Source organism: Desarmillaria tabescens (assembly GCF_030435595.1).
Source record: "Desarmillaria tabescens strain CCBAS 213 chromosome Unknown EV420scaffold_6, whole genome shotgun sequence".
Lineage (NCBI taxonomy): Eukaryota > Fungi > Basidiomycota > Agaricomycetes > Agaricales > Physalacriaceae > Desarmillaria > Desarmillaria tabescens.
In genome coordinates, this window is record NW_026848305.1 from 1374377 (window position 1) to 1398733 (window position 24357).

The 24357-nt window shown below is 47.6% G+C and overlaps 7 protein-coding genes across 7 annotated transcripts; 4 read left to right on the forward strand and 3 right to left on the reverse strand.

The window, feature by feature from the left end:
- Positions 1-714: 714 nt before the first annotated feature.
- EV420DRAFT_1618485 (Alpha/Beta hydrolase protein) lies at positions 715-2282 on the reverse strand (the record flags this gene model as incomplete). The annotated part of the gene is made up of 8 exons (XM_060475344.1): positions 715-880; positions 937-1102; positions 1157-1410; positions 1464-1531; positions 1587-1615; positions 1665-1707; positions 1757-1844; positions 1960-2282. 8 exons carry the CDS (start codon positions 2280-2282, stop codon positions 715-717), a joined length of 1137 nt encoding a protein of 378 aa, XP_060335846.1.
- Positions 2283-3491: 1209 nt separating this feature from the next.
- EV420DRAFT_1618486 (serine carboxypeptidase S28-domain-containing protein) lies at positions 3492-5798 on the forward strand (the record flags this gene model as incomplete). Its single annotated transcript, XM_060475345.1, has 14 exons — positions 3492-3774; positions 3828-3872; positions 3933-4199; positions 4253-4280; positions 4328-4384; positions 4431-4521; positions 4544-4616; positions 4667-4849; positions 4904-4925; positions 4977-5063; positions 5112-5136; positions 5183-5245; positions 5307-5436; positions 5488-5798. The coding sequence occupies 14 exons, from the start codon at positions 3492-3494 to the stop codon at positions 5796-5798; spliced, it is 1665 nt and encodes a 554-aa protein (XP_060335847.1).
- Positions 5799-7424: 1626 nt separating this feature from the next.
- EV420DRAFT_1618487 (GAF domain-like protein) lies at positions 7425-12590 on the forward strand (the record flags this gene model as incomplete). The annotated part of the gene is made up of 20 exons (XM_060475346.1): positions 7425-7448; positions 7647-7844; positions 7894-7986; positions 8039-8558; positions 8676-9106; positions 9157-9178; positions 9239-9370; positions 9416-9453; positions 9503-9673; positions 9733-9762; positions 9817-9974; positions 10027-10049; positions 10140-10393; positions 10448-10532; positions 10844-10848; positions 10871-11081; positions 11135-11341; positions 11394-11941; positions 11991-12405; positions 12559-12590. The coding sequence occupies 20 exons, from the start codon at positions 7425-7427 to the stop codon at positions 12588-12590; spliced, it is 3597 nt and encodes a 1198-aa protein (XP_060335848.1).
- EV420DRAFT_1061244 (oxidoreductase protein) lies at positions 12590-13893 on the reverse strand. The gene is made up of 6 exons (XM_060465572.1): positions 13469-13893; positions 13398-13420; positions 13205-13349; positions 12996-13148; positions 12784-12946; positions 12590-12731 (listed from the first exon to the last, which is right to left on the reverse strand). Exons 1-6 carry the CDS (start codon positions 13695-13697, stop codon positions 12698-12700), a joined length of 747 nt encoding a protein of 248 aa, XP_060335849.1. The 5' UTR covers positions 13698-13893; the 3' UTR covers positions 12590-12697.
- A 677-nt stretch (positions 13894-14570) lies between these two features.
- Positions 14571-15435, forward strand: EV420DRAFT_1476126 (uncharacterized protein; the record flags this gene model as incomplete). Its single annotated transcript, XM_060469308.1, has 4 exons — positions 14571-14811; positions 14868-14943; positions 14991-15108; positions 15160-15435. The coding sequence occupies 4 exons, from the start codon at positions 14571-14573 to the stop codon at positions 15433-15435; spliced, it is 711 nt and encodes a 236-aa protein (XP_060335850.1).
- A 1909-nt stretch (positions 15436-17344) lies between these two features.
- On the reverse strand, positions 17345-17599 carry EV420DRAFT_1263329 (uncharacterized protein; the record flags this gene model as incomplete). Its single annotated transcript, XM_060467165.1, has 1 exon — positions 17345-17599. A coding segment is annotated over one exon (255 nt), but the record flags the coding sequence as incomplete, so codon positions are not given.
- A 688-nt stretch (positions 17600-18287) lies between these two features.
- On the forward strand, positions 18288-24320 carry EV420DRAFT_1061466 (uncharacterized protein). The gene is made up of 20 exons (XM_060465574.1): positions 18288-18588; positions 18641-19335; positions 19385-19477; positions 19530-20609; positions 20660-20681; positions 20732-20863; positions 20915-20952; positions 21002-21172; positions 21235-21264; positions 21316-21473; positions 21524-21582; positions 21637-21890; positions 21945-22029; positions 22079-22106; positions 22156-22234; positions 22288-22317; positions 22372-22582; positions 22636-22839; positions 22893-23407; positions 23457-24320. The coding sequence occupies exons 1-20, from the start codon at positions 18375-18377 to the stop codon at positions 23934-23936; spliced, it is 4578 nt and encodes a 1525-aa protein (XP_060335852.1). The 5' UTR covers positions 18288-18374; the 3' UTR covers positions 23937-24320.
- Positions 24321-24357: the final 37 nt, after the last annotated feature.

Here is a 24357-nt window from a genome sequence, read left to right on the forward strand (position 1 = left end):
AAATCCAAACCAGAAGTCCTATATATCCGTGACCGCGGCATTTTAATTTAGCCTACAGCATGCGTGTAGTCGCGCCCACTTCCTGATCCAACGACTCGGATGTCGGCTCGACGAGAATCTTTAGGAACGCTCAAGCCACTAGTCATTCTCCTTGATAGGAACGGTGATACAATGCACGATGTGAATGTGAGACCGGATTTATGTCCCATGGGGGACCACAATGACCGCGTTTGACTAGAGAAATAAATCGAGTATCAGACATTCGAACGCCGTAATACATCGTTCACAATGTTCCGCCGCTCCTACGCCACGCATTCGAACATGATTCCTGGGTAACAACGAACAACAATCGCATCTTGCATTTCGCGATCCACTCAGACCCGATCTCCTGCTTCCTTGCGCTCTGTTTTGGCCAGGCGATCGCCCTAATATCATATTACATCACGGTGAAATTCATCGCCGACTATTCGCAGAATTACCTCCACTGTTGCTGTCTTCATTGGATCGGAGAAAAAGCTACAAAAATGTTGGACCTATAGACCTTCACGTAACTAAACGCTGTGGAGAGCGGGGAATAACCCTGAGATCTGGAGGTGGTTAACAGCACAGGTGATCTTTCCAAATTTACATATTCTAAACTTGAAGTCGCTCACAGGACGGTACCTTCCAAAGATTTTTTTGGAGTGACCGGATCTTCAGGCGGTCCGACATGCGTCACACGTACCCAATCCTTCCCGGAACAACACCAAACGCCGGGCCATCCTTCCCGAACATCTTCCTCAAGTCATCCACCAACTCGTGTGGTTTCTCATGGGCGGCAAAATGTCCCCCACTAGTGTGCTCTGACTCGAATACTAGATTCCCTTCGGCCCGAGACCAGCTGTGGAGATTAGTCGTGAGAATAGCCTCCTCGCGCTGACGATGGGCAACGCTCACAGTCGCGGATAAGAACGCACTTCTTTGGGAAAATATGAGAGACCAAGAGGAATAGTGGGCTCTTTTGTCAGCACACGATCTCCGGACTGAACATATTCATAATAAAGTCTGATAGACGCAGTCGGACCTTCCCTAGAAAACCAGTAGATAGATACCCAGGTCAATACTGTAACGGGGAGCGTGAGGCTCAGCTAGCAGTACATAAAGTAAGATCACCCGCCTTCATCATCATCCCAAGGGTATGAATCACTCCAGTTAACCAACTTTTCGTAAATCCAGCTAAGGAGCCCAACGGGGGAATCGGCGAGTGAATAGCCTATTGTCTGAGGCTGAGTCGAGTGTTGACTGTGGTATCCTCTCCCTTGGTTCTCAAACCACTTGGTACGTTGCAATCCTACCTTTTCGGTTTCCGTATAGGGCGTAAGCATGTGTCGAAGATACAAAAGAGGTTCATAAATAGTCGGAGGCCGTACTCTTAAATGTAAAATAAGAATATATGACCCGAAAGATCACAATGATTACTTAACCTTGGCATATTTGTGTGCCATGCTTGACTATGCGCTCCGCCATAAACACTAGAGAGTTTTCTTGTAATCTGGAGACCATAGTAATGTAGCCTTTCCGCTGGAAGTAATGGAACGCATACGTACAATAGCACCCCAGTCTCCACCTTGGGTGACTGTACAGGCCATTAACAAAATTACTATACGTGACAGTTTGGTGAATACCATATTTATCATAACCAAGAGATATCATTAGCTTGTTTCCAACCTGTAGTCGCTGGTTAGACTTAACAACAGCGTAAAGACATCATGCTCACCTCGGCGTGTTGTCCTGTCTTGAAGCCCTGTTTTTTGGTCGCCTGAGAAAAGCCGTATCCTGGGAGGCTCAGTGCGACGACATGGAAGCTAGGATGGTCCGGCTGATGATGCCGTTAACAGTGGAAGTATTTTCCGTACTTCAATGAAGCTCCCCGGCCCTACAGATAAAGTTAGTCGCGTTTCATGTATCGGACTGGAATACGTACATCCATGAATGAACAACAAGGGAATCGCGTCGACAACTTGGCTCTTCTGATGAACATAGTGGATGTTTAGCGTGCCATGTCCATCCACTTGAATATCCCGAGTGAACTGGGGCAGTTCCGCGTTGAGTATAGCTTCCTGGGCCCTCCAGTCGAAGCCGTCCTTCCATCTGGCTACTAATCGCCTGATGTCGCCAAGTGGTACGCCATACTTCCACCCTGAATCCTCGAGTTCGTCCGGCAACGCGGTGAGTTCGAGCTTCTTGCGAAGCAGTTCGAGTTTTTCGTCCGGGATAGAAATCTTGAATGAAGCCTCCGTCATCACGAGTAGTGTAGAATGGAGTAAAGTGGTCAGTTAGACGTAGATGTTACTGGTAAATATAGCATTATGACTCAGATTTTGAATACTATGTCAGGGTTGCAGGAAACTGTAAAGGTGCCATATATGCTGTTGCCTGAGGTTGGGTGATGAGCAGGAGGCCAGGAGCAATAACAAGGGCCTGGCCTAGGGGCAAAAATAGTGAGGGTGATGGTTACATTTTTCCACGCGTCACGCCCTTGCAATTACTCTTTCTTCCTGCCTTTCACTTGACTCGTTTATGATGATGGATTTGAAGGTCTACACCTAAGGAAAGGCATGAAGGTGCGTGGCTTTGCCTGATTGATATCGAATATCGTTGTTCACAAACACAAAGGATATTGCAATACCTTTCGTACTACAAGGATTTCCACATCACAGAACTGCCTAGTGCTGTCTGTCATTCGCCTGGGAAGAAGAACCCGCATGCTACACTGCAACTCTGCGCTGCCATGTGTCTTTATCGCCTCTATCGCAGCGCAGAGATCAACAAAGAGTCGAGGACTCTACTTGCTCCGAAAAAAGTCCATTGTCTCCCGCTGAAGGCGTGAATTTGGAGAGCCCTTGGGTAGCGGAGTGGTCATGAGTACTCCTTATGCATGGAGTGTGTAAAACAACAGCCCAGTATTGGAAGCGCAGACCTCACAGTCAGGTACTGTGCCAGTAATTTTAGCTTGGCCGTACCTTGTTCAATGTTTACACCATCAAAATGCGCCTTCTTCCACATGCTTCATCGCTGAATCACAGGGAAATACACGGAAAGTCGATTGGGTTGTGCGTATCCTTTCTAGCAGCAAGGTACTATGACCCTTTTGTGCGGAACAGTACGTACACGATAAGCATCATGTGGCAATGGTTTGATATCTTTATTCACAGGTTCACGGTCCCGTTATCTCTTATGAGAATGCTTGTTAACCCTCAAGCTTCACTAAAAACCGACTACATGCTCCCCATGTGGGTCTGGTGACGACACAGAGCGCGCATCACTGCCATCTGTAACAGGCGGCGCAGCTCGTTGTCAGTTGGTCAATTGAAGTAAGGATCTCTATCAGCATCGTGGTCTATATACATTAATTGGTCAATGCGTGATAGAAGATGCATCGCGATTATAAATAACGCATTCGTGGAAAGCTTTCGTATAAATTCACGTATGGTGAGGATATAGCGTCCATAATGCCTCTCCCAATCTTCTGGGTGGTCCTTCTCGCCTTCTGCCCACTGTTATGCGTGAATGGCGCATTACGTGATGGTCGTTCTCATGGAAATATCATTCCCAGGCCGAGTATCCCGGTTGTTACTATCCAGGATCCCGATGAACCGGTTCTAAGTCGTAACGGTACCGTGCTACCGCCCTACAATACGACCTACATTTTCAACCAGCTCATTGACCACAACAACCCATCCCTGGGAATGTTTCAACAACGTTATTGGCATACGTACGAATTTTATGAACCCGGTGAGTTGATTTCTCAGACTCTCAAAGCGATACCCATAACGAGTACGTTCCAGGCGGTCCAATCATTTTGATGACCCCGGGAGAAGCCAATGCAGCACGTAAGTGATTTTAGCCTTTATTTTGTCAGCGGACTGAACGAATGCCCGCCCCTTTCGCAGCATACACTGGTTATCTCACTAATAGGACCATAAATGGACTGATAGCGCAACAAGAGAATGGCGCAGTGATCGTTCTGGAGCACCGCTTTTACGGCCTCAGCAATCCCTATCCAGACCTTACTGTCAATAGCTTACGACTGCATACGCTGCAGCAAGCTATCGACGATCTTGTCTATTTTGCTAAGAATGTCGAGTTACCCATGCCCAATGGCGGAGAAGTTGGCCCAGACAAGGCACCCTGGATTCTCACGGGCGGGAGCTATTCCGGTAATTAATCCCGCCCCTAGTCCTCCTGCACTTACTGACTGATTTCGGCTCAGGTGCATTGACGAGTTGGACAATTGTCAAGTAGGCCATGCGAGTTCCGTGACGACCGTATATTAAAATTTCTGCAGCCAACCAGGTGTTTTCTGGGCTGGATACTCTTCATCCGGGGTAGTAGAAGCCATCCTGTGCGCTTTTTTCGTCGACCCTGAGCTTCTAGCTGATTTGTTCTAGTGACTACTGGCGATACTTCGAACCGATTCGCCAAAACATGGCAGCCAACTGTTCGGCCGATGTTGGTGCTGTAATCGCCCACATCGACCAGGTCCTTTTCTTCCGGAAACCAGTCTGCGATTCAAACAATCAAGAGCTCCTTTGGGATGGGTGATATGACCCATCTTGACGATGTTGCCGGCGCTCGTTCGTTTAGTCCTTACATTTCTTTGGTATCAGCTCAATCCCCGCCCTAGTTCGTAACAATTTGTGGGACTGGCAGTCTTTACAGCCGACATCTGGTCCGGGTGCTCAATTCTTCGAATTTTGTGATGCCCTGGAAGTCAAAAATGGAGTTTCCGCGTCCGCCAAGGGTTGGGGCTTGGACCATGCTTTGACAGCTTGGAGTTCGTACTTCAAGAATACGTACATATCGGAACGTAAGTGAACCGTGATGACCTACCACTGTGTCGATCTCCTGATATGTGGTCCAGTTTGCGGGAATGTAGATGCAGAGTACGCTATATGTTTGATACTCACCGTAACGATCATTGACTGTTATTTTAGAACCTGTCTTGGCACTTACGACCCTACTCAAGATTACTACACGGACACCAGCATCGACAATTCAGGTCGATCGTGGAATTGGATTGTGTATGTTTTTTGTCCTCTCAGTGGTTCATAATTTCATATTCTCTACAGGTGCAATCAAGTCGGCTACCTCCAGGTATATTGTCCCTTGTCATCAGGGTTACGGTCTCATATTTGGATAGGATGGACCGCCACAAGGGCTCCCGGCCATTGTTACGCGTCTAGTGCAACCGTCTTATGATTTCGTACGTCTCTTTTGCCACAAATTGTCGAAATGTCGAACTACTCTAAACATCCTAAAAATAGCGGCAATGCTCGTACATGTTCCCTGCAGCTTTCCCCACACCGCCCACAACCATCAACGTAGCAAAGACCAACGAGGCATACGAAGGCTGGGATGTGAGGACTAATAGACTCTTTTTCGCCAACGGTATACGTGCGTGGTTCATCTCTATATCAAGAGCCATTACTCACACAAGCTGATCAGGCGATCCTTGGAGAGAGGCGACAGTATCTGCTCAGACAGTAAATGTTCCCAGCACTGCCTCGCAGCCCATTGGGCTGGGTGACGGATTCCATTGTTCTGATCTTTTGACTGCAAACGGTGCGATCGACCCCACTATTGCCGCTGTCCAGAGTCAGGCTTTGGAGACCATGCATACTTGGTTGCGGGAATGGACGCCAGGCCGGCGCCGCAACAGCGATCACGGGAGCTCTTCGAAGTTTTCTTCGAGATCTTTGACTGGCCCGAAGGAGAAACCTGTGAATGCTTGGTTCAGAGGTTCGGGTACGATCTGAATGGCAAGAATAGAACAAAATGTGTAGTACTGCTGTACCAATCATGGTGCGATCCTGTTTGAATGGTTCGTGTTAACAAGTCTTTGTCCTTTTCTGAGCCAATGTCCGATGTTCAAATTGATCCTTGTCCACTGGTCGCTTTGCACCTTCGGTGCGGAAGTGTAATTGACGTGCGCAAAATCCATAAAAGCTGCTTATCATTCCATTTGAAAACCTGAAACACCTAGGTACTTAACGCCTGTGCAGGTAATCCGTTATCAAGAGATCAGAGTGCCTGCACTTGTCGGTGTCCCTTGAAGTATTGTTTACGGTATAATTCGGGCGACAGGGACGGAGTTATGGTATGTATGCTGGGTCAAGGGTGCTCAACCGCCGACACCTCTTTTTAGATCGATAGTCTCAACAGTCGAAGAGAAGCTGGTAGGGCCGCGATGCGCTAGAAGACGAGACGGCAAGTCTCAAGATCCATAATTTGTCCCGTGCCTCAAGATGCATCAACACGACCTCAAACTCTGATATTTCGTCGAAGTCGGATACTCCAAGTCCGCGCATGATTGGCAATAGGACCTAAAGCTCTGCGCCGTGTTGGGTCGCCATCATGGCAAGTACATGCTTGTACGTCGGTTAAATTTTCATGTGCTGAGTGACCTGAGTCTTGAATCGGATCTACGTTCGTATCGACATGTCAAACTAGTCACCCATTTCTTTTACAACCGGATAGCCGACGAAGTTTATGACTTTCGACGGTTCCACGGTGTCCTAGACAAAGCCCCGTTCCACGGTTCACCAGCTATTAGCTACAGATTACCAGAGCAGCAAGAAGAATTATCCATCCAGAAGAAGAGCTTATTTCGGAGCACGACCCGCCAGTGCGAGGACAAGTATCAGCGTTGTGAGTTTTAGCTTGGCCTGCTTTTTTAGGGTCGTATCTAGAAATCGATTCTCACTCGCAAGATGACGTCAACTGCGTCATCGACTCCTGAAAAAGGCAATCTACCACTTTCTCCAACTTCGTGTGTTCGTGTGCTAAGTACAGGTTGTTGCTGTCCATCCATGTACAGCGATGATAGGGATCGCGGAGACGCGGCGGATCGACGCCAGATTTCGCCTTCGAAGTCGTTTGTGTATCCCGTCAAGTCTCTCTTAGCCGGTATACAACCAGCCCAGGACCTCTCTGGCATCTCTCGAGCCGCAGTTAGCAGCGTAGGCGCGCCGCCATCTCCGGAACTTTCGAAATGGATTGCAGAGGAAGTTGAAAGAGCGCGTGCGTAATTTTATTGGCTTCATTGGCTCCGATATTTATTCTCCTATCTGGCAGACGGAACGACGACTAATCCTGACACGCCAGCTTACGACCCTAATGAAATATCATTCCCTTCACATGCTAAGCCACGCCGCTCTCATAGTATAGCAACTGCTGCTCCATTTCACCTTGCGTCTGCTAGGCGACGTAGTGCGAAGAAAAACCAGTCAATCTCCGACACTTCACCGCATTTCCCAGCGGAAAGCGCACTACCTTCTCCAGCGAATTTTCTATCCCAACATCCTTCTAGCTCTCGGTCAGCTGGTGCTAAACCTTCGTTATCATTACCCTCGTTGACCCCAAGCGATTTCGCCGACTTCAATATGTGTCATCCTCCTACCATTCCTGTTGCTCAGGATACTTTTGATTCAACAAGCACTTCCTCAGTACCCGAGGCTGTTCCTATTCCATTCAATCCCTCTGAACTTGGTTTGGTTCATCTAGGACCAATCTCTACGTCTTCTCACACTAGCACATCAGGTTCTCTACATTCTTTCAATGGTGGTGCTGGACAAATCTCTGGTTGCACCTCTGATACATCGGAGCGTTCTATTAGCTCATATTTGTCAGCCACGGGAGATAATAACGCCTCGAATGCCTCTCCGGAAGATAGCGCGGGTTCACAACTGTCTTCGACCTCGGAGGAACCTCTTTTCACAGTTCGCTTCCAAGCCACGCAAGATGAACACGGTCATCACGTTGTACTTGGAAGAGAAGGAAAGCTGACGCGCTGTGAGGATGAGGCACGTTTAATCCATATTCGTTTTTCCTTAACAACTGAACAATTTACAGCCCATTCGAACTCCCGGTGCAGTTCAAGGTTTTGGGGTGCTTATCGCTGTGGATGAACAAGATGACGTTTTAGTTGTCCGTCAAGTTTCTGAGGTAGCTACTTTCTCGTTTGATAATTTGCCAAGACTTAGGGAAGAATTGTTAGAACTCTACTGAATTGCTGGGTCTGTCCCCGCGGTATCTGTTCTCCCTCGATTGTTTCACGGATACGCTACCGGAATCGCAAGCCGATTTACTCTGGAATAATGTTCAGTTCTTATCAGAACTAGATTCACAACCGCCAGACGGCGGGCATGACCCACCACACATCTTTCGCATATCAGGTTGGGGAGCCCCTGGAACGGCAACAGTTTCTCCGGATACAAGTGGTTCTGATGGTGAAGATCGACGTTTCTGGACATGTTGGTGTGCAATCCATAGGCCGCCAAGCGCAACGGGGTCAAATTCCAAACTATTCGTCATGGAATTCGAGTTAGAAGTGGATGTGTTAAATCCACTATATCCACCTATTTCTATGCCCAAGACCATGAATCCAGCTTCGCTAGGACATAATGCCTCCGGTTCGGTTTCCGAGAGTATAACTGCCAGTGGGGCTTCGAACGACGGCTCGGGCAGAACTTCACTGGGCGCTGGTGACACAATTAGCTCTCTGCCGAGCTCCCGCGGTACCTCAGACGACCGAAGTTCTGAGCTACACACCTGCCTTCAACCATCTCCCTCTAGTCCACCTGCTACAGATACTAATTCCATCCACGCACCAACTACAGTGGCCTTACCTACAGGCCTCGACGGCGATGAGACCTGGATCCCGAGTGCTGCGGATATCATTGAAAGTACGACTTCGTTGTCCAAGCCGCTTCCTGCTCTGGAGCGCCTGCGTCGTCTAACACGCACTGCTCCCTCAGAACCGACTTCCATGAAGGCGAAGTCGCGACGCGGAAGAAAAGCAATGATCCCAGGAGGTAGTGAGATGATGGATGTTTTGGCAATCATGGCTCAGATAAATGAACAGCTTGGTGATCCGCCGGATTTGGAAACCTTTTTGAAGGTGGTAGTTGGAATTATCAAAGATTTGACACAGTTTCACAGGGTTCTCGTGTACCAGTTTGACGAACAGTGGAATGGTCAGGTCGTCGCCGAATTGGTCGATTGGAATATGACGCATGATCTTTACAAGGGCTTGCATTTTCCTGCTGGGGATATACCAGCACAGGTAAGCGGACATGGTTATTTGTTTGCGCCCACATCCATCATATCCTATAGGCTCGACAGTTATACACAACAAGTAGGCTGTTTTCATAACATCATCATACCGTATGCCGATGGAGGCTCACACAGTTGACAGACAAAGTCCGAATTCTTTATGATCGGGACCAGGCGACTGCTCGAATCGTAGTGCGGTCCAAAGAAGATCTCGAGCGACCTCTGGATATGACACATTGTCACCTGCGTGCTATGAGTCCTATTCATGTCAAATGTATGTCTTTCGTATGTCTAATCATCAGTACTAATTAGTCCACAGATCTTGGCAACATGGGTGTTCGTGCTTCGATGTCTATCGTACGTCGGTTGCTTGGAGAGACGATCGCTAAATTTGACTTCCCGCTAGTCTATCATGGCGTTCGGGGCTCTGTGGGGTTTAGTGACATGTCATTCATATGGTCCGCATGGGATGCGTGTATCACTACCCACTCGGGAGATGCTCAAACTTCTCAGCCAGTCCATTTCCAGAAACATTGAACGACTCAGCTACGCTCAACGATTACATACCAGGAAACTTGTGTGTCTCTATCAATCCTAGCGAGGCGTCTGCCTGACTTTTGACCTCCCTCACCCCAGATAAACACGATGACTTCAGAAAACCATCCCGTACTGCCGCTCTTTATATCTTTGCCCATTATAAGTTGCTGAACAGAACTCTAGACTGGTTATATTGTATCGGATTTCGACAGTTTGCTCAACTTGTTCGATGCCGACTTCGGCGTCTTGGTCATCGGTGACGGAGCGAAGATCCTAGGTCCCAATGAACATGGACAAGAGATTTTGATCATGGCGGAATACCTCAGACTGAAGCAATTTGGGTGGGCTAAGTCTCTCTCCAGGGGATGACTACCTCCTCACCTATATCTGCAGGACCATTCAAGTATCACAAGCAGGTTACTTCTGACTATCCGGACCTTAAAATTTCTACGGGTAAATGCCTTTCACGTATGGGAGGTGCATCGAGGTTAAAACAATCAACGCAGGTCTCGATGTAGTTGCGGGCCTGATGTATGTTCCTCTATCGAGTGGAGGCAAGGATTTTATTGCGTTCCTACGAAAAGGACAACCGCGGGATGTCCATTGGGCCGGGAAGCCGTTCAAAGGCGATGGGTCAAATGCAGTATTAGAGCCAAGAAAATCATTTAAGATCTGGTCAGAAACTGTTGCTGGAAGATGTAGAGCTTGGACGGACGAGCAGCTGGAGACTGCGGGTGTGCTGGCCTTGGTTTATGGAAAGGTTTGTGAAATATGTTATTTTTATCACGGTTGAGCTGAATATCCTTCGTTCCAGTTCATCGAAGTTTGGAGGCAGAAGGAGAACGCGTTGCAGACGACTAAACTGACCAACTTGTTGCTATCGAATGCTTCACACGAAGGTAAGTGAGCGATATTTCAGGGTAATTGCTCATATAAACCACAAGTCAGTGCGGACCCCTCTAAATCATATTATCAAGTGGGTTTTTTCCTCGCGATTCCGGAATTCCGGCCTAATGTTTGTATAGCTACCTGGAAATGGCGCTGAATGGGCCACTCGATAGTGAAACACGCGATAACTTGAGTCAATCACACTCTGCTTCAAAGGCATGACATTCCTCACATCATTGAGCAAGAGTCATTCTGATGGCGTCCTCCAGAATCTACTCTTCACTATCAATGATTTGCTGGTTCGTGTCTATGTCCTTTATAGTATTTGTATCTGATTATCTCCATCTAGGACCTCACGAAACTAGAAAGTGGGAACGAGACATCTTTTAATCAACTCTTCAATCTACCTGCAGCTATCGAGGAGGCGATTAGCCCGTATAGAAGCGAAGCCCAACGACAGACTATCGATTTTATTCTAGATATATCTGAAAGTCCCAAAGAAGTTATTGGTGACGTTAGGAAGATTCAAACTGTGGTCCAGAACCTCACGGCAAACGCTTGTACGTGTCGGTTGTCCTGGTTTTCTCAAGTTTCGCTTACCTTAATGCTATAGTAAAGTACACGGCGCAAGGGTCCATCACAGTGTGCTGTGTACCAACACAAGAATCCGTTAGCCTGCACGCCTCCCAGCAGACGGCGGTGGAAATCGTAGTGGCCGATACCGGATGCGGCATGCAACAAGAAAAGCTTCAAAACATATTTCGAGAATTCGAACAGGTGGAATCATCAGAGCCTAAAACTAGTGCGGATGCTGGTGTCGGTGAATACTGACCAATTTTTGGATTTATTTCAACTCTTAATGTCTCCTGTAGGACTGGGCCTCGCAGTAGTTGCCCGTATTGTTGAACAGCTAGGCGGACAGCTTCGAGTTGATTCTAAAGTTGAACAGGGTAGCCGTTTTTCCTTCCTCATTCCACTCTCCTTTTATGCAGGAGGTCCGAATTCCCTGTCGAGCTCCTCTCGAGCATCGTCTTCAGATTCGCTTCGTATTCGTTCTCGTCCTCCCAGCATCAACTCTGGCAAGGAGATCGATTCATTAGTCGAAGCCATATCATCGAGTCATATGGGACCCAAATCTTCTTCGCAGAAGTCATCGCCCTCATTGGAGGACCAGCGAAATATCGACGGTTTCCCAAAAATTTCCTCGAGGAAACGTAGTGAGGGAACATTCGAGGTTGTTGGGTCCCAAGTCCCTGTTCGACCAATCAAAATGGACGAGAATATAAATACACCCAGCGCTAATCTTCGTCCAGCCTCCTCTGTAGCTAGATCTTCTCATGGGAATCGTGCTGCAGCCTCTGCGGAGCCCCCGGGCCCTTCGCAGAAACATTCATCCCAATTACGGGTTTTGATTGTAGAGGTACGACGTCTCGTCATGTTCAGTGGACCACATACTCACATTCATTTAGGACAATATTCTCAATCAAAAACTACTCGCAAAGCGACTCAGACTCGATGGTCATACTGTCGTCAACACTATGAATGGACAGGAAGGTCTTGACGCCGTGAAGGCCGATCGCGACTTCGATTGCGTGTTGATGGACCTCAGCATGCCTATTCTCAATGGTTTCGAAGCGACGGAGAAAATACGGGGAGTTGAAGCAGAATCACCGGCATCAACTCTTCGGCTTTCGCATCAGTTGAATGGGCGGATTCCTATATTCGCTGTATCTGCGTCGCTGTTTGAACAGCAGCGGGACAAGCTGTCGAAATGTGGTATGGACGGATGGATACTGAAGCCCATCGACTTCAAGAGACTAGGCGTGATTCTATCTGGGGTGACTGATGTAGGGCAGCGTCAACGGGACGTGTATAGGCCTGGTTGTAATTGGGAGAGCGGCGGGTGGCTCCAGGAGTATCTGCCCTCAGACAACCTGGCATTTAGCAGTCAGAGTTCATGATGCGGAGCGTTTTGAATCACTATTGTACCACACGTTTCTTTTTATCATTATTTCCTTTAGATTTGTGGGTGGATAGGTCATATTCACGTGCGAGGCCTGTATCTCTAGCGTATTTACATTTATCATCCATCGGGTCCTTATATTGTTTGCATAGAACTACAATATACGCAGATGGTATCGTTATCTGGTATAGCAAATAGAATCTATCTGTGTTATCACCCTCGCCCGACGAATGGCGCATGTGTTGGCCTTGTTGTGCATTAGTAGTTTATAATGCTAAGACTAAGGAGATTTTGCTTACATGACGTTCATGTCGAGGACAGTCACGTCGTTGGGTAGACTAGCGATGTGAACAATGATATCGGCGATATGTTGGACGTCAATCATGGCCTCTGGTATTACTCTACCATCGGGCTGGAGAGCTCCCTTGGAAAGCCTTGCGGCCATATCCGTTTGAGCATTGCCTGCAAATGCTTATGAGCAAATAGAAGTAAGTAGTATAGTAAGACGCACCAATGTCAATTTGTGTGCATGATATATTGAAGGGGCGACCGTCGAGAGATGTGCACTTTGTGAGACCGGTAATGGCATGCTTCGAGGCCGTGTACGGGAAGGAGAAAGGCCTGGGCACATGGGCTGAGAGGGAACCGTTGTTGATGATACGGCCTACAAACGGTGTGAGTCTGGGTACATATGTATTTGATAAAATGCCATTGACTTGCCGCCGGGAGGGGTCTGGCTCTTGAAAATCTTGAATGCTTCGCGGGTACAAAGGAATGGACCAGTTAGGTTGACGTTTATCACTCGTTGAAATGTGTCTAGGGATAATTCTTCGATTGGGACTTGGAGGGCGTTTGTCCCAGCATTCTATACTAAAATGTTGAGTCTTCCAAAGGAGACTCGGTATATACTGACATTAAAAAGCAGATCCAATCGACCTACATCGACGTCGATCAATGATGACTCTGACTCGGAACACGACTCACCAAATCTCTCCACTGCTTTGGCGAAGAGTTCCTTGACGAAATCTTCATTGGTGACGTCTCCCGCAAGGACAAGACTGTTCTCGGGATGGACGCATAAGTTTACTGATTCCTGGAGAGCCTCCTCGCGTCTAGCCGTCAGGACGACGTTCCAGCCAGCCTTGGACAAGGAAATTGCGGATTGTCGTCCGATACCTGAGGAAGCCCCGGTTACGATTACTGTTTTACACATTGAGTAATAGTTAATTGGTACTCGACGTCGGGCACCGAGTCGGACTACTAACGCCCGCTGACATCTGCTGACCCGGCGCGGACCGACTAACCGAGGATCGATCGTCTGACGTCATGATCGGGTAGAAGTGCTTATAATACAGCACCAAGTGAGTAATCCACATCCGTCACTACTCTCATGTCTTCCTCACGCTCGTCCCGCTTTGCGTCTGTCTCCCGGGTAGTCTCCGTTCTGCTGAACACACCCTTGGTCGAGCGTCACGTCGAGACTGACCATGAAGGCGTCCACCAAACAAAAGATACCATTGCGATTGCAATGAGGGACCTAAGTCCTGTAGTATCGATCGATTCCTTCTCTGAATCAGTGAGTAGTGATTTCATGTATATCTGTGGTCAATGTCTAACCTGGGTACTAGCCATTACGACGGAGCTCAGCATATCTATCGGATCTGAGTCGTACGACGCAAAGCCTTCAAAATTCACGAATTTACGCATGGTACGTTTTATTGTTTCATGTTGCAGCTTGAGGGCTGATGGCAATCTCAGATTATTCCCTTCCTTCTCTTCACTACGTACATGACATGATACCCTATGCATATTACCGGAATAATTCGTATCGATAAGTAACTTAATAACTAATATACAGCTATAATACCTACCCTAGTTTTGCGTGTTACGACATCACATAATTCCAGAGTGGTCTGATTTCATGTCATGGATCTAGAAGTGCACCGCAGGATCCAGCCGCTGTTCACGCTTAGACACGGGTACTTCATCTCGGATGCAATCCATAGTCGTGCCGAGAAAGGTGCCGAGGACAAGCAGTCCAATTCTGGAATATCGTTCCCACGGACTATTTCTCCTTCAGACCATCATGGCTTTATCAATTCCCCGCTTTTCGAATCCACATCTCCTAGTATCATCAACGAAGAGCATTGCACGCAAAGACCTTGACCTTGACTCAGATGTCGACAGTAGCGAAGAATCTGATAACGCCCTGGTTACGTCTCTGAATGAAAGGATACGGAAAATGATGGATATCGAAAACGATGCCACAAGTAGGAAACGAAGAAAAACCTCAAATTCGGTCGAAGAGAAAGGGAATGAACCACTGCGTGCGTCTATCCTGAATGCATTTTCTATCTATTTATCTATACCCATTTCTGTCAAGTATTTAGGTTGTGGTCGACGTCCAGCCAGCCGCAACACGTCGAGTTATACCCAGAACAGAGTACGCAAACGTTCATGTGAGCTCCTACTTGTTTTTACCATGCATGCACTTGAGAAACGGCAGAAATCCTCCTCGACAACATGAAGACTCTGAGCGGCAAAGTAGCCAAAGATGGAAACGGGCTGAAGCTATCGCGGTAGACGTTAGTTGGATACACGCAGAATCCAGGAAACCAGTCATGGTATGACCCTCATTGTATTTTTGACTGCATCTGATACCTTGATATTCGCAGCCTTTCCCTTCGAGAACCAAGAAACACATTCATGCAAAAGCTCCGTCTCTCACGTATGCACCTTGTTTGATGGTAGCCCAAGTCTTGCAACCCGCCCGGAAAACACATCCTCCAGTGCCTTCTTCTGCTTTGATATATCACCCATACGCTGCGAATGCACCACTACCTCCCAGCCAGAGCGATCGGGGATTCGTCGATATAGAACTGTCACCGGAGAATCTTGTGATAAGAACGAAGCGAACTCGTCATAGTCGAAATCGCCGTCCTATCGTGTAATTGATTCGTAGCATCCTCGGAGGTATCGTGCTATAATTGGATAGGTCAAGAGCAAGTGCTAATGCAGGCTTCTTGTAGACTCTGCTGACATTCACGTCTTTAGGGACGTTGTAGTGTCGGTTGCGTGGGGTTCTATCCCCAGCTTCGTGATCTATTCATAAAAATTTAAAGTTCTTCCGCTCCCGGCACTGTCTTCCACATTGGTGAATCATACATGTGCCATTACAACCTCTTAGCCAGAGCGATCGGAGGTTCATCGATATGGAGCTGCCACCAGAGAATTTTGCGATGAGAATCAAACGAACTCGTCATAGTGAATCGCCGTACTCTCATGTAAGTTCATTCATGTCACAATCGGAGGTAAAGTGTTACGGTCGAATGGGTCACTGAAGGTGACGTACCAGGAGCGTCAGTCGTACAATTTGGCAAGATAGCCGACTAGTTGACGAAAAGAAATGTGATAGTAAATAATGAGTGTCAGAGATATATCCTGGGATCCAAAGCTGGATGCATAAATGAAGCTAGAAAGCATACCAAGGCCATGTTGAACATGTTCACTCTCATTGAAATCATGTAGCCAAAACTTCTACCATCGTAGTAGCAATCGAGCCGCGGTGCCCACAAATATCTAGAATCCTCGAATATTGAAGTACCGCGTTCACCATATGGTAAGGACTATGTTATGCGCTCTTGTTGGGCGTCGACGAACCACCGAACGACTGCGGCGGCCCGGGCTACGTTCGGACCGGACGCATATCCTTTCCATTCCGATCCGAGAATTTGCCATGGACACTTTAAACTTTCTCCATCTTTGTACAGTCACCAGGCTGTATACATGCCACCGTCCTCTTTGAAACCTGCCTCAATTCTACCCTTGAGACTTTTCGTTTCTTGGTCTCTTAAACGACTCGGACACGGACAATTCTTGCGATTAATGGTGGGTGCTCACGTAGACGCTCAACCGCTGGCTTGTGAGTCGAAAGTGCGATAGAGGACACCGCCTTTCGATGTTTCTGGAGTTCAAGGTGATTTCGCATTTTCAAAGCTACCGTGACTAGAGCCTTCACTTTCCTTTGCTCCTTACATTCGTGGAGGTCTTTGAATCAGGACGACCTTCCCTCCATTGTGGGGGCCCGACCGATTTCAAGAGCTCCCCTTGTATATTTTTCAGTCCTTGCTTTGGAGGTATCTGGAGTAGGCCAGGAGAATCAGGAATTGGCACGGGCAGTGGTATGATCCCGGTCTCAGAATGTAATATAATCATTGATCTCTTTCCTAGGTGGAGGATAAGTCACCGTAAACGCTTCTGGACATCGGTTAAGAGGTTAGATGACATCACTACATCTGCCATTATCTCGCAGTCATAAGTCAGGTAGCCATCGATACGTGCGTTGAAAAGCAGCTCCACCTGGGTGGGCGTCAGCCGCCCTGTCTTGTTTCGAAGGCCCATGATACAGTGATCACTGTCTCGAGCTGTCTGTGCTGTCGCCTTGTAGTGATTGTTTAACGAGGCGGCATTCTGCACTTGAGGTGTTGCGCCAAAGGATTTCTCTGATGTCAACAACCCGATTGCAGCAGCATCGAATATAAATTTAGGGCCTATAACTGACGGTGAGAGTCCATATACCATGACCACAGTTTCCGGACGATAAAGTGGGTCAAGTGCCACATTGACAGAGCATCAAGTTTTCGTTACAGACCTCGAGCAAGAAAATGTCGTCAGCCTGTGCTAGCATGTCGGCTAGTCCATCAAGATAACATCATCCTTATCTAAGGGCATCTCCAGACCCAACATAAATAGGCTCCGCAGAGTCCGGGGCCAGATTCATCTGTCAGGAGGTCAATCAGAAACTTGAACTCCTACAACATCACGTTCTCATGTCGTACTCACTGCACGGACCTTGGCCAGTCAAGCAGGAACCCCCATTGCTAGCTCTATTAAACGGTGATACGACCTATCTTGGTTCGTTGATGGGAATGCATCTGTAGCGTCAAATAACGTCGCAAACAAAGGTTTGTGGTGAGTTTTTACCCAGTCTATGGCACGTCGTGATCTGAATGCATTATTCAGTGTAAGGTAGCCTGCACGGAACTTATTCTTCCATTCTGGTATGGTTCTGTTGTCCGCGACCCAGGTAGACATGCGGTAGTGGATAATTATTGTAAGGACTAGTAAGGACCTTCAGTAAGCAGCTTTCCGAACATACCGCACGATAACCATCTAGTTCTTCTGCAGATCTGTTCTTTAGAATACCCACGATATCGATCGAAGCCGCAAAGACGAGGCGTCACAATGTTTCGCGTATTCGTTGCACGACATCCCGCGTTCGGTACATTGTTGGAATGGGACTCGAATCTGTGTGACAAGGCACATGAAGCTCTGTTTAAGTTTTTCATGAATCTAGCAGCCCAAGTCACCAAGTCGGATATTACTATCGATAAGGTCCTTCAAGAACGTCCTTGCTTGTCTTGAAAGCAATGACGAGGAAATGATATCGATTATGTGTTTCGACTCAGAGCCTGGCTATTCATTCGCTGATGTTGACAATAGTATATTGGCGAAGTTTAGTACTTTCGACGGTTCCGCAGTTCGAAACACCTCTTGCACGTCCTTATGCAAGAGCTTTTGGCCTCGTTACACCAGTCGACGCTTCTGGAATAGAGAAGAACTATTCAGCCAGTCGAACAAAGGCAGAAGGGCAGTCCATCAGTGAACATCTGAAGAATTGTAAAGTTGAAGTCTGCATGTCTGCACTGAATTGAGCATTTCTTCAGATTAAATTTTTTTCCCAGGAAAAATGACTCACGCAGGATGACATTGTCTTTGGTTCCCGAAATAGGCAACTTGGGGCTTGGGGTTCGCCTAAGTTACGGAAGGGAATCCTTGCGAAAGTGATGTTCCCACAGTCGTGCATCGCAGAACTCGCTGCAGTCTATCTATGTCCAGAGACGGCAGGGACAGTGGCTCAGCGAATCCTTCAAAGGAGCAAGTCTTACCTTCAAGATCGTTCATTTATCCTGTCAAATCTCTGCTGACTGGTATACGACCGGCACAAGGTCTTCCCGTTATCTCCCATACCGCCGCGAGCGGCGTAGGTGCGCCACCGTCTGAGGAACTTTCCAGATGGAATACAGAGGAAGTTGAAAGGGCCCGTGCGTTATTTTCCCGGTATTAGTGGACCCAGTGTTTATTCTGCCTATGCAGATGATACTACGACTAATCCCACCACGCTAGCTTACGACCCTAACGAAACTATATTCCCTTCAAATACCCGCCCACGCCGTTCTGAGAAGAAATTCCAGTTAATTTCCCACACTTCACCTAATTTTCGGCATTTTCCAGCGGAAAACGTTGTTCTACCTTCAAGTTCTCCAACGAAATTCTTTCACTATCCTTTTGGTTCTTCGTCGGTTGGCACTGGACCTTCGTCCCCATTCCATTCGGCGACTTCAAACGATCCCGCAGAGTTATATCCTCATCGCCCTCCTGCATTTCCCGCCATTGCTCGTGATATTTTTGCGTCGACAAGTACTTCCTTAATACCCAACTCCGCCTCCATTCCATTCAATCCCTCCGAACTTGGTCTGCTCCACCTAGGTCCAATCTCATCCTCGTCCTCCCACTCTGGCACACCAGGCTCTCTACATTTTTCTAGTGTCCAGGTTGAATTATCCTCTGATCGCATGCCGGATATGTCAGAGCGTCCCAATACCTCAACACTAGAGAACGTCAATGATCCGAAAGCCTCTGTGGACGATGGTGGATCTCACTCTGGCCCACAAATCTCACTGGTCGCGGAGGAGCCTTCTTTCACAGTTCGCTTTCAGGCCATGCAAGATGAACATGGCCATCACGTTGTACTCGGAAGAGAAGGGACACTGACGCGCTGTGAGGATGAGGCGCGTTCATCCTATATTCTCACTTTCTTGTAAACTAAGCCATATACAGCCCATTCGAACTCCCGGTGCTGTCCAAGGCTTTGGCGTACTCATTGTTGTGGATGAACAAGATGACACCTTAATTGTCCGTCAAGCGTCTGAGGTAGTTGCTTTCTCGTTTGATAATTTGCCGAGGCTTAGGGCAGATTTGTTAGAACTCTACTGAACTGTTGGGTCTGTCTCCACAGTATCTCTTCTCCCTGGATTGTTTCACAGATACACTACCGGAATCGCAAGCTGGTTTGCTTTGGAACAACGTTCAATACCTTTCTGAACCAGATTCACAACCATCGGATGACGGGCACAGTCCACCGCATATCTTTCGTATATCAGGCTGGGGAGCCCCTGGCACAAAAACCACCCCTTCGGACGTAGCTGATTCTGATTCGGCGTCAAATGAAGACCGACATTTCTGGACATGTTGGTGTGCAATGCATAGGCCGCTAAGCACAACGGGGTCGAATTCCAAATTGTTCGTGATGGAATTCGAGTTGGAGGTGGATGTGTTAAACCCTCTGTATCCACTTGTGCCTCTTCCGGAAGCTGTGGAGCTGGTCTCGCCGACGGGCAATGACCCTGGCTTGGGATTTGACAGCTTTATGCCTACGGGAGAGACTTCGAACGAGAGTTCCAGAAGAACTTTGCTGGTCAGTGACGATACCACTGGCACTCTGCCAAGCCTGGGCGGTGATCTAGACGGCCGAACTCCGGGGCCGCGTGCTTCCATTCCGCCATTTCCTCTCAGCCCATTTATTGTAGAAACCAATTCCCTTGATGCATTGGTTACTCAATCCTCGCCTACAGGTCTTGAAGGTGACGACACCTGGATCCCGAACACCGAAGATATTGTGGAAAGTACGACCTCACGATCCAAGCCGCTTCCTGCCCTAGAGCGCCTACGTCGCTTAACACGGACAGCTCCCTCAGGACTGACTTCCGCGAAGGCGAAGTCGCGGCGTGGTAGAATCGTAATTATACCAGGAGATAGTGATATGATGGATGTTTTGGCGATCATGGCTCAGATTAACGAGCAGCTTAGTAAACCATCAGATTTGGAAACATTTTTGAAGGTGGTGGTTGGTATTGTCAAGGACTTGACGCAATTTCATAGGGTTATTGTGTACCAGTTCGATGAGCGGTGGAATGGGCAAGTTGTTGCAGAACTTGTCGATTGGAGCATGACGCACGATCTTTATAAGGGCTTGCATTTTCCCGCTGCTGATATACCTGCACAAGTAAGCGAATATAGTATTTTGTCTGAGCCTGTATTTACTGTGCTCCATAGGCCAGACAGTTGTATGCAACAAGTAAGTTGTTTTTGTTACATCATCTTGACGGACGTTCACGCAGTGTACAGACAAAGTCCGGATTCTTTATAATCGGGACCAGGCAACAGCTCGGATCGTAGTACGATCCAAAGCAGATCTCGAGCAACCTCTGGATATGACACATTGCCACTTGCGCGCTATGAGCCCTATTCATATCAAATGTAGCTCTCTTCAGATGTCCTGTATAACGCGGCATACTAATTAGTCAATAGATCTCGGTAACATGGGCGTTCGTGCTTCGATGTCTATTGTACGTCCATAATTTAGAGAGACGGTCATTGAATCTGACTCCGATGTAGTCTATCATGGCGTTTGGCACTCTGTGGGGTTTAGTAGCATGTCATTCATACGGGCCTCGTGGAATGCGGGTATCACTTCCTACTCGAGAGATGCTCAAACTTCTCAGCCAGTCCATATCTAGAAACATTGAACGGCTCAGCTACGCTCGACGACTGCGTACCCGGAAACTTGTGCGTGCCTAGTCACCCGTAAAGAGAGCCTTATCTTACTATTTTGACTTACTCACTCTCAGGTCAATACAAGGGCTTCGGAGAACCATCCCGTAAAACTCTTCATGCCTTTACCCTTCATAAGTCGCTGAATTGAATTCTAGACCGGATACATCATATCAGACTTTGATAGTTTGCTCGGTTTGTTTGATGCCGATTTTGGCATCTTGGTTATTGGTGATGGTGCGAAGATCCTAGGCCCTAATGAACACGGACAAGAGATCTTGATCGTGGCAGAGTACCTCAGACTGAAGCAATTCGGGTAATCCAAACTTTCCTTCAAGATGACCGCCTCTTCATATGTCTCTGCAGGACCATTCAAGTATCACAAGCAGTGACTTCCGACTATCCTGACCTTAAAATCTCTACTGGTGAGTCACTTATACAAGACTGCAGCTGCATCGAGGTCAACACAGTCAACACAGATCCCAATGTAGTTGCGGGCCTGATGTACGTTCCTCTATCGAGTGGAGGCAAGGATTTCATTGCCTTCCTACGGAAAGGACAACCGTGTGATGTTCACTGGGCCGGGAAGCCGTTCAAAGGAGATGGATCGAAAGTAGTGTTGGAGCCCAGAAAATCGTTTAAGATTTGGACGGAAACTGTCACCGGAAGAAGTAGAGCATGGACGGATGAACAACTAGAAACCGCGGGTGTGCTGGCTTTGGTGTATGGAAAGGTTTGTAAAATATGTTATTTTTATCACGGTTGAGCTGATCATCCTTCTTTCTAGTTTATTGAGGTCTGGAGGCAGAAGGAGAGCCCCTTGCAGACGAATAATATGACCAACTTGTTGTTATCGAATGCTTCACACGAAGGTGAGTAAGCAACATTCTCGGACGAACACGTATATAAAGCATGATACAGTGCGGACCCCTCTAAACCATATCATTAAGTGAGCTTCCTCTCCTTACTTTCGAGACCGTCGCCTTATTCTTGATCAGCTATCTCGAAATGGCGCTGAACGGACCGTTGGACAGAGAAACGCGCGATAATTTGAGTCAGTCGCACTGTGCTTCGAAGGCATGTTTCTCGTTCCTCCATCAACCAGAGGCTATTCTGATCCCCTCGTCCAGAATTTACTCTTCACTATCAATGACTTGTTGGTTCGTAGTATCTGTCAAGTTCTCAATAATATTTGTGTCTGATTATCAGTATAGGATCTCACGAGACTAGAAAGTGGGAACGAGACATCTTTCAATGAACCCTTCAACCTACCTGCAGCCATCGAGGAGGCGATCAATCCATATAGAAGCGAGGCCCAACGACGATCTATCGATTTCATTCTAGAAATATCTGAAAGTCCCAAAGAAGTTGTCGGTGACGCTAGGAAGATTCGAACTGTAGTCGAGAACCTAACGGCGAACGCCTGTGCGTCTTAGTTGTCATGCCTTTCTCGCATTTCTCTTATCTTGGTGCTATAGTAAAATACACTACGGAAGGGTCCATCACAGTGTGCTGTGTACCGACACAAGGACCTGTTGGTCTCCACGATTACCAACAGACGGCGGTGGAAATCGTGGTGGCGGATACAGGATGCGGTATACAGCAGGACAAGATGGAAAGTATATTTCGAGAGTTCGAGCAAGCGGAATCACTGGAGCCCAAAACTAGAACGGAAGCTGTTGGTAAGTACCATCGATTTTTAAATTTTGTTTGGTGGTTCAATATCTATGTGTAGGGCTGGGCCTGGCTGTAGTTGCTCGTATCGTTAAACAGCTGAGTGGGCAGCTTCGAGTTGATTCTAAAGTTGGGCAGGGCAGCTGTTTCTCCTTCCTTATTCTACTTGCCTCGCATGCGGGAGGAGTAAACCCCGTGTCGGGTCCCTCTCAAGCCTCCCCTTCAGGCTCGCTTCGTCTTCTTTCTCGCCCTCCTAGCATCAACTCTGGCAACGAAATTGATTCACTGATTGAAACCATATCATCGAATCATGTAGAGCCGAAATCTTTGTCGCCGAAGTCACCCCCCTCATTGGAGGACCAACGAAATCTTGAGGGCTCCTTCAATGATTCCTCGAGCAAACAGAGTGGGGAAACTCTCGAAGTTGTTGGGTCCCAAGTCCCTGTTCGACCAATCAAAATGGACGAAAATATAAACTCATCCAGCGTTAATGCCAGACCCACGGCCACGGCCTCCGCGGAGCTAGACCTTTCGCAGAAACGTACTCCATCCAAATTGCGGGTTTTGATTGTAGAGGTGCGGCATCTCGTTATGTTCGATGAACCACACACTGACATTCCTCCAGGACAATATTCTCAATCAGAAACTACTTGCAAAGCGACTCAGACTTGATGGTCATACTGTCGTCAATACCATGAATGGACAGGAAAGTCTTGACGCCGTGAAGGTCGATCGCGACTTTGATTGTATATTGATGGATCTCGACATGCCAATCCTCGACGGCTTCGAAGCGACGGAGAAAATACGGGAAGTTGAAGCAGAATCACCAGCATCAACTCTTCGGCTTTCGCATCGGTTGAATGGGCGGATTCCTATATTCGCTGTATCCGCGTCACTGTTCGAACAGCAGCGAGATAAGCTGTCGAAATGTGGTATGGACGGATGGATACTGAAGCCTATCAACTTCAAGAGGTTGGGGGTGATTCTGTCTGGGGTGACTGATGTAGGGCAGCGTCAGCGGGATGTGTATAGGCCTGGTTGTAATTGGGAGAGTGGTGGGTGGCTCCGGGAGCATCTGCCCTTGGACAATCTAGCATCTACTTAGCGGTCAGAGTTCATGATGCAGAGTGCTGTCTTGTTATCGTTTTAGAACTACTCGCCTCTTTTCATTATCATACCTTTTGGATTTACGGAGGACGGAAGACATGTATTTCTTAGCATATTTCCATTTGCCATCTACATTTTACATAGAGCGCCAAGTAGTATCAACATCTGTATAGTATTTATGTAAACTTTGTCGGTGGTATTATCTTCGCCCGGTGAAGGACGCGTTGGCGGTTAGGAGCTCGAGTCTCGTAGTTGCGGAGAAGACGTTCCTAATGTTCATCTCGAGAGGAAATATACAGATTAATCAAAGCACAGCCGGAATGTTGTGCGTGGGTTCATATCGCAAAGACGTTTACAGTGAAAATAACATCTTCCAATGCCTAGTATGGAACGACAGGGGATATTTGTCCAAACATTTC

Coding starts and splice junctions, on each gene's coding strand:
- EV420DRAFT_1061244 (XM_060465572.1), bottom strand. CDS start 13,697: ATGTGTAAAACAGTAATCGTAACCGGGGCTTCCTCAGGTATCGGACGA. Junction 13,421..13,468: donor CAAAGCAGTGGAGAGATTTG/GTGAGTCGTGTT, acceptor ACGTCGATGTAG/GTCGATTGGATCTGCTTTTT. Junction 13,350..13,397: donor GATTGGATCTGCTTTTTAAT/GTCAGTATATAC, acceptor ATTTTAGTATAG/AATGCTGGGACAAACGCCCT.
- EV420DRAFT_1061466 (XM_060465574.1), top strand. CDS start 18,375: ATGTCCAGAGACGGCAGGGACAGTGGCTCAGCGAATCCTTCAAAGGAG. Junction 20,682..20,731: donor CAGACAGTTGTATGCAACAA/GTAAGTTGTTTT, acceptor CGCAGTGTACAG/ACAAAGTCCGGATTCTTTAT. Junction 21,474..21,523: donor CTCAGACTGAAGCAATTCGG/GTAATCCAAACT, acceptor ATGTCTCTGCAG/GACCATTCAAGTATCACAAG.